The sequence below is a fragment of the Mustelus asterias genome, chromosome 2 (genome assembly GCF_964213995.1).
Source record: "Mustelus asterias chromosome 2, sMusAst1.hap1.1, whole genome shotgun sequence".
Lineage (NCBI taxonomy): Eukaryota > Metazoa > Chordata > Chondrichthyes > Carcharhiniformes > Triakidae > Mustelus > Mustelus asterias.
The window spans coordinates 13,617,328-13,631,238 of record NC_135802.1 but is presented as its reverse complement, the minus strand read 5'-3'; the positions used below and the strand labels follow the sequence as shown (position 1 = coordinate 13,631,238).

The 13,911-nt window shown below is 40.8% G+C and overlaps 1 protein-coding gene across 1 annotated transcript; it reads right to left on the bottom strand.

The window, feature by feature from the left end:
* Nucleotides 1-4,489: 4,489 nt before the first annotated feature.
* On the bottom strand, nt 4,490-8,257 carry gjc2 (gap junction protein gamma 2). Its single transcript, XM_078231440.1, has one exon. It carries the CDS (start codon nt 8,255-8,257, stop codon nt 7,028-7,030), a length of 1,230 nt encoding a protein of 409 aa, XP_078087566.1. The 3' UTR covers nt 4,490-7,027.
* Nucleotides 8,258-13,911: the final 5,654 nt, after the last annotated feature.

Sequence of the window (13,911 nt, the reverse complement as noted above, 5' to 3'; positions counted from 1 at the left end):
TTGAGTTTTCTTTCCCAGGTAGGGGAAAGGGACTTCGCAAACCCTCAGCTCTCAGATCAACAGATATTAAACATTCTGGCCTAGGTGTTTGGGGTAGCAAGCCCATGAAACCTGCCATGGGTTGTGTTAGTTATTTTATTGAAGGCATAAACTTGAACTTTAAGAGTCTGTTAAGACCTAACAGTACAATAATGCAATGAATGATTTTCAGGCCACCCGATAAAAGGAGGTTGTCAATGGGAGACTGAAAGATAAAGCTAATCAATGGACATTGAGAAGAGCTGGGATCCCTTACAAATTGTTCAATAATAAAATGTACAGTAATAGAATCAAATGTGAAATGCTAAACACTAATGCCAAAATGGATCTTGGTCTGGGTTGAATGGTGGAGCAGACTTGACAGGCCTAATGGCCTAATCCTGCTCCTATATCTTATGGATAGCTCAGTAAATTTTGTACTATGAATCTGGTAACATCATGGTTCGGTGCGAGTTCCTATCCTTTACCCGGCTGCATCAGGGGAGCCTTTTAAAGGATTCTTCATCGTATTTGACCTCTGTTTAGGTCACAAGCTACATCCGGAGAGGTGAAGTTCAACAAGAAGCTTCACTGTTAATGAATATTTACCAGTAACACTTAGTGCGATATTTTGTTTTATTTTGCTTGTGGCAATGCTAATTGCTTATTTAATAATCAATCATTAGTGGTCAACAGCCCACCACAAATCCACTGACCAAGTTACAGTGATTATTTGTCTCATTTCCCTGAGGTTGCGCATCATTTGATCTTTATTTTTTTTAAAACTGATTTTTCATTTAGAATGTATTTTCTTTGTTAATGTTGCAAGTAAATCAAAGTGGAATAATATGGAATTAAAGTGTTGTGAAATGTATTGAAATGCCTAATTTAGGAATAAATATACATTTGATGTCAGTCCTATTCTTTAGGATGCAACCACAGGCTTAACTATATAAACCTTATGTTCATATTTTCTTTTGTCCTTTGCTCTTTGCCTGCCAACCAAATTGATGCTCCAACCAATCAGTGATGGTCTCCGTGCCCAGTAGCTGAACTCCAGTCTCAGTTTTACGCTTGTGCTATCTATTTGCCCTGACACTGCTCAACTCCAGGTCACAGCCTCAAAAGGTCAAAGAGTCAAAGGCCGTTCGCAAGCTCAGTGCATCAAAGGGAAGAAATCTTAAATTAATAGTATGTTATTACACATATCCTCTCATATTATTTATAGCAGCTCTTAAATGTCAAACACCTCTTTTCAGTCCAACTACATTCCGCAACCCCGGCGCCTAAAGGGCTGTCTGCCGTAGTTTGATTTCATACTCGTATTATTTTGTACCAGCCACTAGTGCATTGAATTACCGACTACAATCTGCTGAGTGGTGTATCACGGAGATAAATGTCTCTGCCAATTGCTCAACTGCTTCACTCTAACCAGCCCAATGAACCATTCTGCTTCAGCATTCAACTGACCATCTAAATGCTTCCACCAATGAACGGGCAACAGGATGATCCCATTATACTAATAACTCCTTTTGTTTTTGTGGGAAAAATATACTTATAGCAGGAGCTGATATAGCTAAGTGGTTTGCTGAAAAAAGGGTTTCTCAATAAACCTGCATTCCTTTACTGCTTGAAGATGTGCAATGATACTGGGAAATTGACTTAAACTAAGCTTCAGTTGTGTTAAATACATTCCATATTTCCTTAAGTGTTTCAGGCAGGGAGAGAGAACTCGGAGAACAATAAATAGATGTTTTATGGTGACCTCTTTGCAATCCACTCGTCAGTCTGACTCATTATTGTCCTGCAGAGAAGGAACTTTGACCTTTTAACCCTGTCTGGCTTATATGTGACTCCAGACCCACAATAATATGGTTGACTCTTTTAACTTCCCTATCAAGCCACTCAGTTGAGGAAAATTATGCTGTCCTTGCCTGCAATGCCCACTTCCCATGAATGAATTTTTTAAAAGTTCAGTTCTTAATTGAAAACATTATTCACTTTAAAGGTTTAGATTCTCCCACTATCTTCTAATCATGTTCATGTATGATTCCAATGGAACATCACTCATCATTACAGATAGATGAACCTATCATCAGTCAGTGTCAGTATGTTATTCAATTCCAGAGTGGATTAGAGTGGAGTCCAATCCTGTTCTCACTCATGCATGCATACATATGCTTTGCAATGGGGATCATTCAAAGAGACCCCAACTTGATTTTGTTTCCTTCCCAAGCCTTGGAATGTTGACGCCAATTATTTCACTCTTGTCAGTGCATCAGTAGATAAGCTAGCTTAGCACAGACTAACATTTTACTCTAGGTTCTTCTGGTCTGTAAGGTGTCCTAATTTTAATTCTCCAGGACACAGTGACTGAGCTACAGTTTCACAACTCACCAGCAGTCCAGGGATTGCAGAAGTGGAAAGTGTCAGTCACTGTGAACAGAGGGCAAGGAGCTATCTGATACAACATTTATAGCTTGCGACATTATGTTCACTTAGTTATCAATTTTCACTTGAGATATATCCCAGGGGTTCTCATTAACTATCCTCTGTAGCCCAGATATTACTCTTTGCAATGTCAGTGTATGGATGTTCAATGCATTTTTGTAACACTCCATTGTCTAATCAGAGGCAGTAACTAAATAAAAAGAGCAGACAAAGGAGTGTCATACAAATGTGCAAAGTGTCCGTATGCTAATATTACAAAGAATAGTTTTTCGGTTTATATCTCCTCCAGGTATTCACTGAAATTCTTACCCAGACTGGCCCTAGCACATATTGTGGGTTGTTCATTTCTACTTCTGGGTAACCTACAATTCAACATGTGCAGATATGTACAAATACACATCGCAAAGTTAACATTTATACATATTTTTTAAAAACTACAAACTGTCAGAAATCTGAAACATGAAATGCTGTTAAAGCACTGCAAGTCTTACCCGAAATATTCATCTCATTCTTCCAGATCCTAAATCGACCTGCTGCGCATTTCCAGCATTTGTGTCAAACATTAGAGAGCATTACTGCATACAGGGAAAAATAAAATCTGAGCTAGAAATAGTTAACTAAGCCATTGAGTTAAGATTCCTTTTAAAAACCTCATCTGACATATAAACAATTCTTTTCATAATATAAATGCAATTACTCTAGATCTAAGAACGCAGTTACTGTTCTGTCCTGTCATTTTTCATTATAAATAAAGGAACTTAAACTCTATTTTCATCCGCTAAGGCACTTAGTAGAAAGAATGTGTTAAAAACAAACAGTGACACTATCTCTATACCACAAGTGCCGAACAAGCAAATAGATTAATCCTGATTTTCACTGTTTTGGAAAATAAAGTTCACAGCACATGATAATATTAACTGGCCGATTTATTGCCGATGCACAATTGTGATGAGCCGCATGGTCTACTTCTGCTCCTATGTCTTATGGTGATTTGATGACCATTGTTCAGGGGCCATAAACTAGTTTGTTCTGAACATGTCTTTCCAGTCAGCCCATCCACTGTCCCATTATCTCAAAGGGCTACATTTATCTTTCAATCACTAAATACTGGCATTGATTAAAAAATAAACAATGCCGTTAATCAGGAATAAAAAATTCAAAAGCACAGCAGGTCAATCCGCTTGTTAGCTACGCCCGGCGATCTGACTGGAATCATCGTGTTGTGATATCAGCGGTGGAGAGAGGAGTAAAGGAACAATCCATTTAATAATCAATCATTGAAATAAAGATTTTTGGATTGGGATTGAAAAGCGATAACATACATTGTATCGTACACTGTGATAAACCAAGAACACACTGGGGTAGCAAATAGGATTGCAAAAGCAATCTACATACATCAACATAATTTATAAACTGGAAGACCTAAAAATGTCAATATTTGATTTTTTGTTTTAGCAAGCTAAACATTCAGCTGCCCAGTGACATAACTGAACATTAGTGGCTGCAGGTACAATACTACCAGCTGCTGAGTTTCTGATCTCAGTCATATTACGTGGGTATACATCAAGGGAAAACTAACTGCTTCAACAAAATGAAGGAACAGTAAGAAGTCTCACAACACCAGGTTAAAGTCCAACCGGTTTATTTGGAATCACGAGCTTTCCGAATGCTGCACCTTCATCAGATGAGTGGAGGTGGGTTCACAAACACGGCATATATAGGCAAAGACACAATTGCAAGATAATGGTTGGAATGCGAGTCTTTACAGGTAATCAAGTCTTTACAGGTACAGACAGTGCGAGTGGAGAGAGGGATAATCACAGGTTAAAGAGGTGTGAATTGTCTCAAGCCAGGACAGCCAATTCACACCTCTTTAACCTGTGATTATCCCTCTCTCCACTCGCACTGTCTGTACCTGTAAAGACTTGATTACCTGTAAAGACTCACATTCCAACCATTATCTTGCAATTGTGTCTTTGCCTATATATGCCGTGTTTGTGAACCCACCTCCACTCACCTGATGAAGGAGCAGTACTCCGAAAGCTTGTGATTCCAAATAATCCTGCTGGACTTTAACCTGGTGTTGTGGAACTTCTTTCTGTGCCCACCCCAGTCCAACGCCGGCATCTCCACATCAAAATTAAGGAAGTCAGGCACTTCCCTCAAGATAAAGTTATCCCCACGTGATTCTGTGAATATACTAAACTGCGTCAACGGAATGTGTGAGGATGCTTCGGAGCAAATGAGATAGGTCCATCTGTCCTCCCAGCCTCAGTGATCCAAGGAGGCCAAGGAAGGAAAAAGTATAATCAGGTAAACAAATGCACTGGTGTTTACAGTAAAAACATGTGTCCAGTATGGTTCATTGCGAATAAATGTGATCGTGTGGATGTTACACAACTGAGCATCACTCACACTGATGATGGATGCTAATCCTCAGTCCCATCAGAATAAAGCTTCAATTTGAAATCTGTTTAGCTTAAAAGTCCTGATGACAAAATGACAAATGACTTCAGCAGAGCCCAGTTTTGTGGTACATGTCATTGAAGATGACATGTGAAATAAACTAGGACCTTAAAAACAAAATTTGCATGAACTGGAATGAGCACACAAGACCTTGCTTTATATCCTAGAGATCTCATGGCGTTCAGTTGCGTGGAAGAGATGTAATTTATCCTGAACAATTCCCCCAGTAACTTCCAAAAGCTGACTACTCTAGTCCTCTACCCAAACCCCATGGCAATTTACGAGACATTTGAACCTAAAAAGAGTCTTCCTGCCATAAATTGTTTTGCCTCTGTTTATAATGTCATTTCTAATTTGCTTTCACAATATCACTATGAATTCCATTGAAGGATCACACTTTGAACATCTGGTGCTGGGATTGGAACTAAATAGGGCCAGCATAAGTGCATTCTTCTGTATTGTAAAATGTTACGATCGACCTGCTGTGCATTTCAAACATTTTCCGTTTCTAATTCAGGATTTTTGCGAGACGGAATTTCAAATCTTCCAGGTTAATTTTTAAATGATTCAGATTTGTTTCACTCTGTTGGATGGATGGCTGGAACAAGGAAGCAATGACACTTTGGTCTGTGCATAGTTTGCACCGTCACTTGAGGCTGAAGTGCAGTGTAGCATATGCTTTAATTTTCAAATGCAGCGTACCAATCAGTCATTGTTAGATGCACTGGAATTAGGGTCAATGCACATTTTGTGTAAAAGCATGCTGCAGAACCAAAATCCTGTAATAGCATTTTAAGGCAATGGCAACTTCCCTTGTAATTTTAACTGGTCTGCCTCCACCCTCCCCTCACACACACACACACACACACACCAACTTCTTTTGATGTAATTTTCCACACACTGTTCTCCTTAATCACAGAAAGATGAGAAGGTCCATTCTGCAAATGTCTCTTACACAAATAAATTTCCCTTCTTCCATAGATCACCTGTCTCTCGAGACAGGAATGTATAGCTTTTTGTAAAATTAGTTTTTTGACTATCTAAAAAAAGGAAACTCTTAAGATCTATAAAACGCTCACATTAAAATGAGATAATTCTGACCAGGGTACAAAGCCCACAGAAATTGAGTGCAGAACAATACAAACTGAAAATGTCTTAGATTCTGGATTTGAAAGAGCGCAGCTGAGTATAAGATGGGGAAATTTTTCTGTAGCAAGAATAGAACAATGTGGCTGGACAGGAAGCACGTCTTTTGTATAGCAGATCAGTGTTTAGATTTTCCTTTTGGAAGTTTGGAAGTTAAAGCCCTGACATTTTGAACTAACCCATGAGCAGAAGGTGAAATGGCTACTAAAATAAATTATAGAGTAGAATGTGAAATGACTATGGCAGCTTATTCATTTGGAGCCGTAATGGAGTCAATGGCTTGTTTCCTGTGAAATAGGCACATAAGTAATCAGGTAAAGATGAAGAATAGCGGCCCGACACTATTTGAATTTTCAAATGAGGACAATGTAATCTCGATCACTACAAAAACATGTATCCTCAGTACATATAACTCCAGATGTTTACGATATTTTGATGCCGAGTACAAATGGACTCCTAGGGTGGAATTTTCCAGCCATTCCCATCGACAGGATCTTTGGTCCCACTAACGGGACCAGAAGATTCCACCGCCACTGCCACAAAACACAACATGGGGGGAGGGAGTTGCAAATCCCATCTCTAGGGGTTGATGAACAGCTGAGAGGGACAGCACAATGAGCCACCGGCTTCAATGGGATTACAGATCGGAGGATTGGAGTGTCTGATTTATGGGCCTCTCAGCTTTCCAGTCATTGATTCCGATGGCTAGGAAATCAGGAACACTACAAATCTGGCATCCAGTATCGAATTCTCCGATTTGCACCATCATCGAACAAGATTTCATGCTGGGAGCCTGTCTACTCTTAAGACCCAAAGAGCCAAATTGTTATCAAGTTGGTTATCTAAGAGAGAAAGCAGATTGTAGTAAAATGTGCAGAAAGCGGCTACTGCCTTTTGTTTTTTTTAAAAAAGGACCACTGTAAACTTAATTGAATAGAAACACAAGTTAAATCCAAACAGATGTTTTTCCATCTCCAGATTTGCTACTGGAGCTGCCTTTCTCTGAACCAGGTTTGGGTTTAGCACCCTGTTTCTCATGAGCAGTGTTGACACGGTTTTGCTCTGCTACAGTACCTCCTGATGTTGGGCTGCTGGTCCTGGACTTCTGTGCATTCTCTTGGCTGTTATAACTCTGAAAGGCAATGTCTAACTGCTCCTGGGCATCTTTCAGGTGCTTGTGGAGCCTAGCCAAGTCAGGTGGAATGTTGTCATCTGGACTAGTGGACTGTTGCTCTTGGGCTACATTTGCTAAGTTTTGCTCATGAGCCACAAGGCCATTCGGAATCTTGGTGGACTTGTCTGATTTGACCACCAGATTGTACCCTGGTGGTGATGTCGGAATGTTCCGAGGATAGTTATAAGGGAAAGGTCGCATGTTGCTCTGGTTACGCCGTTTGCTACGGATGATATCTCTGATGGTTCCAAAGCCGAGATGGAACATCTCACATATATTAAGAATCAGGCAAAGGCAGCTGACTACATACATTACAATGAGGAAAACTGTCTTCTCTGTAGGTCTTGAGACAAAGCAGTCCACAGTGTGAGGACAGGGGTTTCTAGTACAGACATATGAGGGGTCAACTTCAAATCCGTACAGAAAATATTGTCCCAGAAGGAAAGCAACCTCAAACAGCGCTCTGAAAATCAGCTGGAAAACATACATTTTCATCAGACCTTCTTGCAAGATGCGTCGTCTGCCATCGTGTTTTTGATGACTACTGCCTTCTTTTTTTTCACTTTCTGTTTCATCGCAGATCATTGGCTCTTCCTCATCTTCATCCTCTGTCTGTTCTGAATTACGGTGGACTTGCCATCGCACAGTTGGCAGTTTCTTCTTCTTGCAGAACTTGTTCCTCTTTTCTTCTTCAGTGGATCTGGCAATCTTATGGATGGCATAGCCGAGGTACATCACAGACGGGGTTGATATCATGATGATCTGAAAGACCCAGAACCTCACGTGGGAAAGAGGTGCAAATGCATCATAGCAGACATTCTCGCACCCAGGTTGTTTGGTGTTACAGACAAATTTGCTCTGCTCATCAGAATATATGGACTCTCCTCCAACCGCAGTCAGCACAATGCGGAATATAATCAGCACCGTCAGCCATATCTTGCCAACAAAGGTGGAATGATTGTGGATTTCTTCAAGAAGACGAGTTAAGAAGGCCCAGCTCATATTTGTCGTAAGAGTTCCTCATCTAATATCTGAAATAGAACAAAAAAGAAACAAACTTAATCTGTTGACAAGTGCATACTTTTTTATATTGAAAACAGGAGACGATTAAATTTACAAGCTCTGCGTCTTTTAATGCCCCGATTGAAAGGATATGTTTGTTTTTCCATTAGTGAGACATGGGTGTTGCTGGCTGGCCAGCATTTATTGCCCATCCCTAGTTGCCCTTGGTTAGGCCATTTCAGAGGGCAGTTAAGAGTCAACCACATTTCTGAGTCTGGAGTCACATGTAGGCCAGACCAAATAAGGATGGCAGATTTCCTTCCCGAAAGGATATTAGTGAACAAGATGGGTTTTTCCAATAATCGACAATGGTTTCATGGTCAACAGGAGATTCTTAATTCCAGACTTTTTAAAATTGCAATTCCACCATCTGCCGTGATGGGATTCGAACCTAGGTCCCCAGAACATTAGTCGAGTTTCTGGATAATACCACCGGGCCATCGCCTCTCCAAATCCCCTTAAATTAAATATTATACAAAAAGAATATAGCATCTTTCACAGCATTAGGGTATTCTAGATTGTAAAAAAAAAAGCTATCAAAATGAGATATATGAATAGTCATGTCGAACCGATTAAGGGAACAATATTATTTAGGACTCTAGGAGAATTCCGTGCTCTTTTTCAAATACTACCATGGTTACTTTTAGATCCATCTAAACTCGGAAATAGTAACTTGGTTTAATGTCATGTCTGAAAGACAATGCAGTCAGCACTCCCTCAGAACTGAATGGAAATTTAAGTCTAGATTATATACTGAAGGTCATAATTGGGGCTTCAATGGCTAAAACTTTCTGATTCAGATGGTTCTACACGGGTTCTACAACCTGTTCACAGTAATTCTGGCGGAAGAGCTGTGGAATGCTGGATGAATAGCCTCCCTCATCTTTCTCAATCTTTGTAATACTCTGAGCACGTTGTATAAATTGGTGTTTATCCCCAAGTTTCTTTCAAAAATGCTGGCCCTTAACAGGGAAGAAAACATGTATTTACAGCTTTTTTGTTGCGGATGTAGATCAGGTGGGTTTGTAGGACCGGAGGATATTCCATTTTTTGGCTATACAGCAAAAAAGGTGTTAAATGTAACATCGGAAATTGTGTTAGGGGTGAACGTGTTCTTGTTACAAACATTAAAAAAAAAACTTTTCTACAATTGAAGAGAGAGAGAGAATTGACGTGAATTATCACAAAAATATCCCTATGTTAGAAATAATGTGCCAAATCCCAAAAATGATTTCCAGATTACTGTGTAATATATCCATATATCCACTTTGTACACAAACTTCCGTTGTTGACTTTTTGTGTCTGACTGTAAATTTTGTGCCAAGTTATGAGTAGTTTCTTTTTATAAAGTTTTATAAAGATGCTTCCCAAACTCATTGGAAGCCAAATTCAATTTGGGCAGGAATGCGGGCAGGCATTCCTGCACTCATATGCACTTTGGTCTCATGCATTAGGATTCCCTCCCCTGAACCACCCTAATTTTATTTAAACCCACCATTTTAACCCAACTGTCACTGTTGCAATTCAGCCGGCTAACTGACAATGTGTGGGCTAGGAATATCTTTCTGATTTGAAGAACTCTGGCAAAATAATCCTGTTTACATAATATCTGAGGTTTCTCCGATTCTGCAAAAAGTTACACTGACCGATTGGGAGGACATGCAAGGAAATTCTCGGGAGCAATCCTCTCCTTTGATCAAGCTGCCTCTCCCTGAGTTGTAACATCCTGTACTCCGACCCATCTCTATGATCGCTACGTAGATAGTGAAACGGTATCAAAAGATTCCTCCGTGTTAGGCCCTCAGCCTCACCGAGTCATGCTTTTTGTATGGAGAGGAACTCGTACAAAGCAAAACAAACCCTGATAATTTGGAGGTTTTATTTTCCAAAGAATTGTCTTACTCGAAGTGCTTTTGTTGACACAGATGCATTTTCTGTCATGGTTTACTCTTTTGAAACAACACAATAGCATAGTGTCAAGCTTTGGTTCATGTACAAACTGACACATAAATCTGGAGAGGGGAAACATTAGATGTGGATCCTGCTCCTTTCACTCTGATCCCTGATGCTTCGATTCCACGTAAAGACAAGAAATGGCTCAGCTATGATGCTCAAAGAGCTGTCAACTCTCATTGCTTAGGGTTGTACACAAGGAAAAGGCACTCGGGCAAGACACTGGAGGATATCCAGCATCTGTGGAATTGACCTGTAAGGGTCAGCGCATTCAAGAAAGGAAGAAAATTGGAGAGAGGGCAAAAAAAAAAGGAATCAGTTCCTCCTCATTATTAAATAAGCAATAATTTCAATAGAACTGTGTTTTACAAAATACGGTTGTTAAAATGATTTTGATCTTCAACGTGAATTTTAAGAAACGTCACGGTAAACTGTTATCAACATTTGGAAGGAAAGGTTATTCACAGCACACAGAGCCCAGCCAACATATCTGATATTTTATATATAAATCTTGGGCAGAACTTTATCAAAAAATGGCAAAGTGTCAGTTTCTCCCCAGAAAACACAGCCAGGTTTTCACTCCAGATCTTCTGACACTTTAAAGCAGGGGGTGTGTTTTACAGCATCATTCTGAAGGGGTAGGGCCTAAGACACAGGCAAGGCCAGCTCTACAGAGATCAGGGCACCATTTTTAAGACACATTTGCACTGCCAGGGTGCCCTGCCATGTCCCTGACCACCTGAGGACTACACTGGACACCGTGGGGTGCAGTACTAATTCCAGTCGGCATAATATCACACCGGTGGGTGGTGGTGATGGTGGACATCTGACCACCATCACGGGAATTGTACCCGTCCTTGAATTGTAAGGTGAGGCATTGTGCCATTTGGACAGATAATTATTCAGGGCATGAGCCAGATTGCATTGCCGGCTGGAGTTTCTGACCATAATGGGATTTCTGCCTGGGTCAAACGGGCCTGGAAAATCCCGGCCCTTGTCAAAAGTGTGGCTGTTGAAATTAAAAAGCTATTCCCTTGTAATGGATATTTACCCATTTTCTACGCTCACTTCTTGGTGAAACTTTTCAATTTTTAACTTTTCAACTTTTGAAACTATATTTCCTGTTCCTTCTCAAGGCAGTGAATCATATTGGGTGACAGTTCCAAAGGCAAGGATGTCTCTAATGTACCTCAGTCAACTTGCTGTTCTTCATGTGCGAGTATCTCCAGTAAATGTTGGAAGAATTTTATGATTTCAGGGGCCAATACAGCCAAAATAAATCATATCTTCACTTAACACATATTTTAGGAAGTTCCAAAGAGTGGCACAGCGGTTAGCATTGCTGCCTCACAGCGCCAGGGACCCGGGTACAATTCCTGGCCTGGGTAACTGTCTGTGCGGAGTTTGCACGTTCTCCCCGTGTCTGCGTGGGTTTCCTCCAGGTGTTTTGGTTTCCTCTCACAGTCCGAAAGACTTGCTGGTTAGGTGCATTGGCCATGCTAAATTCTCCCTCAGTGTACCCGAACAGGCGCTGGAGTGTGGTGACTAGGGGGTTTTCACAATAACTTCATTGCAGTGTTAATGTAAGCTGACTTGTGACACTAATAAATTAAAAATACAAGCTGAAACTCGAGATAATTGATTCTCTCTAGCCTGGTGGCATCGTGCCAACTGGGCAGTCTTCAATCCAGACCCCATACACACTCTGGGACCTTCCGTGTTTAATTCCTCACCACCACTTATTCAGTAAGCCAAAGGAGCCTGGCCTACACTTTCTTTAATGTAGAAAAATTGTACTTAGGGAGGAAGAACAGCCACAGTGATATCTGAGCAGGTGATAACAATGATATTATTGTGATGAAGAGCTGAAGTTTGCAGAGGCGGCCAAGTCCTACCTTGGAACTGAAAACAGGAGGTCGACCTCACTTCAGTGGGCAGTGAGACCCAGTGCCACATTTTACCAGCGGCAGTCAATTAAGTGGCAACCGCTGGAGCTGCCATCTCTGCTAAGGACAGTGGCCTGACTCCCAAGACCTGCCAGCAACTCAGCAGCACCACCGTTAACGGTGGGCGTTACTGGGCTGCACCTGGATGCATCAAGAGTTACTGCAGTCCATCTTGTAGATAATACACGTTGCTGCACTATGTCACGGTGATGGGAAAAATTGAATGTTTATGGTGCTGGATGGGGTGCCAATCAAGCGGAATGCTTTGTCCTGAATGGTATCGAACTTTTTGAGTGTTGGAGCTGCACTCATCCAGGCAAGTGGATGTTATTCCATCATACTCCTGACTTCTGCCTCGTTGATGATGAACAGGCTTTGGGAATCAGAAGGCGAGTTACTCGCTATAGAATTTCCAGCCTCTGATTTGCTCTTGCAGCCATAATAGCTGGTCCAGTTCAGTTCCTAGTCAATGGTAACCCACAGGATGTTGACAGTGGGATACTCAGCAATGGTAATGCCATGAATGTCATGGGGAGATGACTGGAATCTATTTTGTTGGAGATGGTCATTGCCTGGCACTTGTGTTGTATGCATGTTACTTGCCATTTGTCAGCCCAAGCCTGAATATTGTTCAGGTCTTGCTGTATTTGAACATGGACTGCTTCAATATCTGAGGCGTCACGAATGGTGCTGAACATTATGCAATCATTCGTAAAAATCCACACTTCTGACTTTATAAATGGAGGGAAGGTCATTGATGAAGCAGCTGAAGTTGGCTGGGCTGAGGACTCAATTGCGCTCATCTGCTGTCTGGCAAAATTGCATGGTGACAGGAACACATTGGGCATGCCTTCCAATGTCTTTCCATCCCCAAAGGGCTCGTAAAATTCTGCCAAAAATATTTTTGCTGAGCAGAAAAATAAATTTGCCAGGCATTGATTAATTTCTGATAAAATGCACATTTTTGTAAGCAAGTACTTTTTAGGAAGATTAAACAATATGCTGTTTGTGATGGATGTGACATGATGTATTGCATCTTGAGTGATATTCCACTGAACTGCAGAGCTCGACTATTAAACTTGCTAATTACCAAATATGGCATTGGAAATATGATTCTCTTTGGGAGACTTCTGAATAGACATTGAAATTCATTCAGACGCCAATGGTCTCCTGCCTTCATGACTCTCCAACGGAGAGCCCTGCACCATGTAACACTGTGTGTGGCTGTACGGTTTACAGTTTGATTAAGTGTATTTGTGAGTGAAATAACGGTCTGAACAAACTGGTTCCGTCATTCGACATTCTCCAGGGAATACAGCAACCCTCCCTACGAGATGGGCTCACACTACATAACATGACCTTATCCATAGATATTTTGGGGTATGAAATTACCTGTAAGAGTGACTATCACAATTCCTGGACGTGAACCTTTCTGGCAGTTATCTTAGGGAATCTTGTTATAGCACAAAGCTGCTGGTCCATTTACAATATTAATATAAATTTACAAAAAAGTAATTTTGCACTTTTGAACAAAATGAGAGTTGAGAAAATGAAGATCAGTGATTCCCCAGCTGAAAAGTTTGTCAATGACACCATAAACATATCTGATCTCACCTGATTCTTCGAGGTATCATACAGATATAAAATAATTTACTACAATGGTATTTCATTTGCCGTCTGGTGAAATAACAAAGT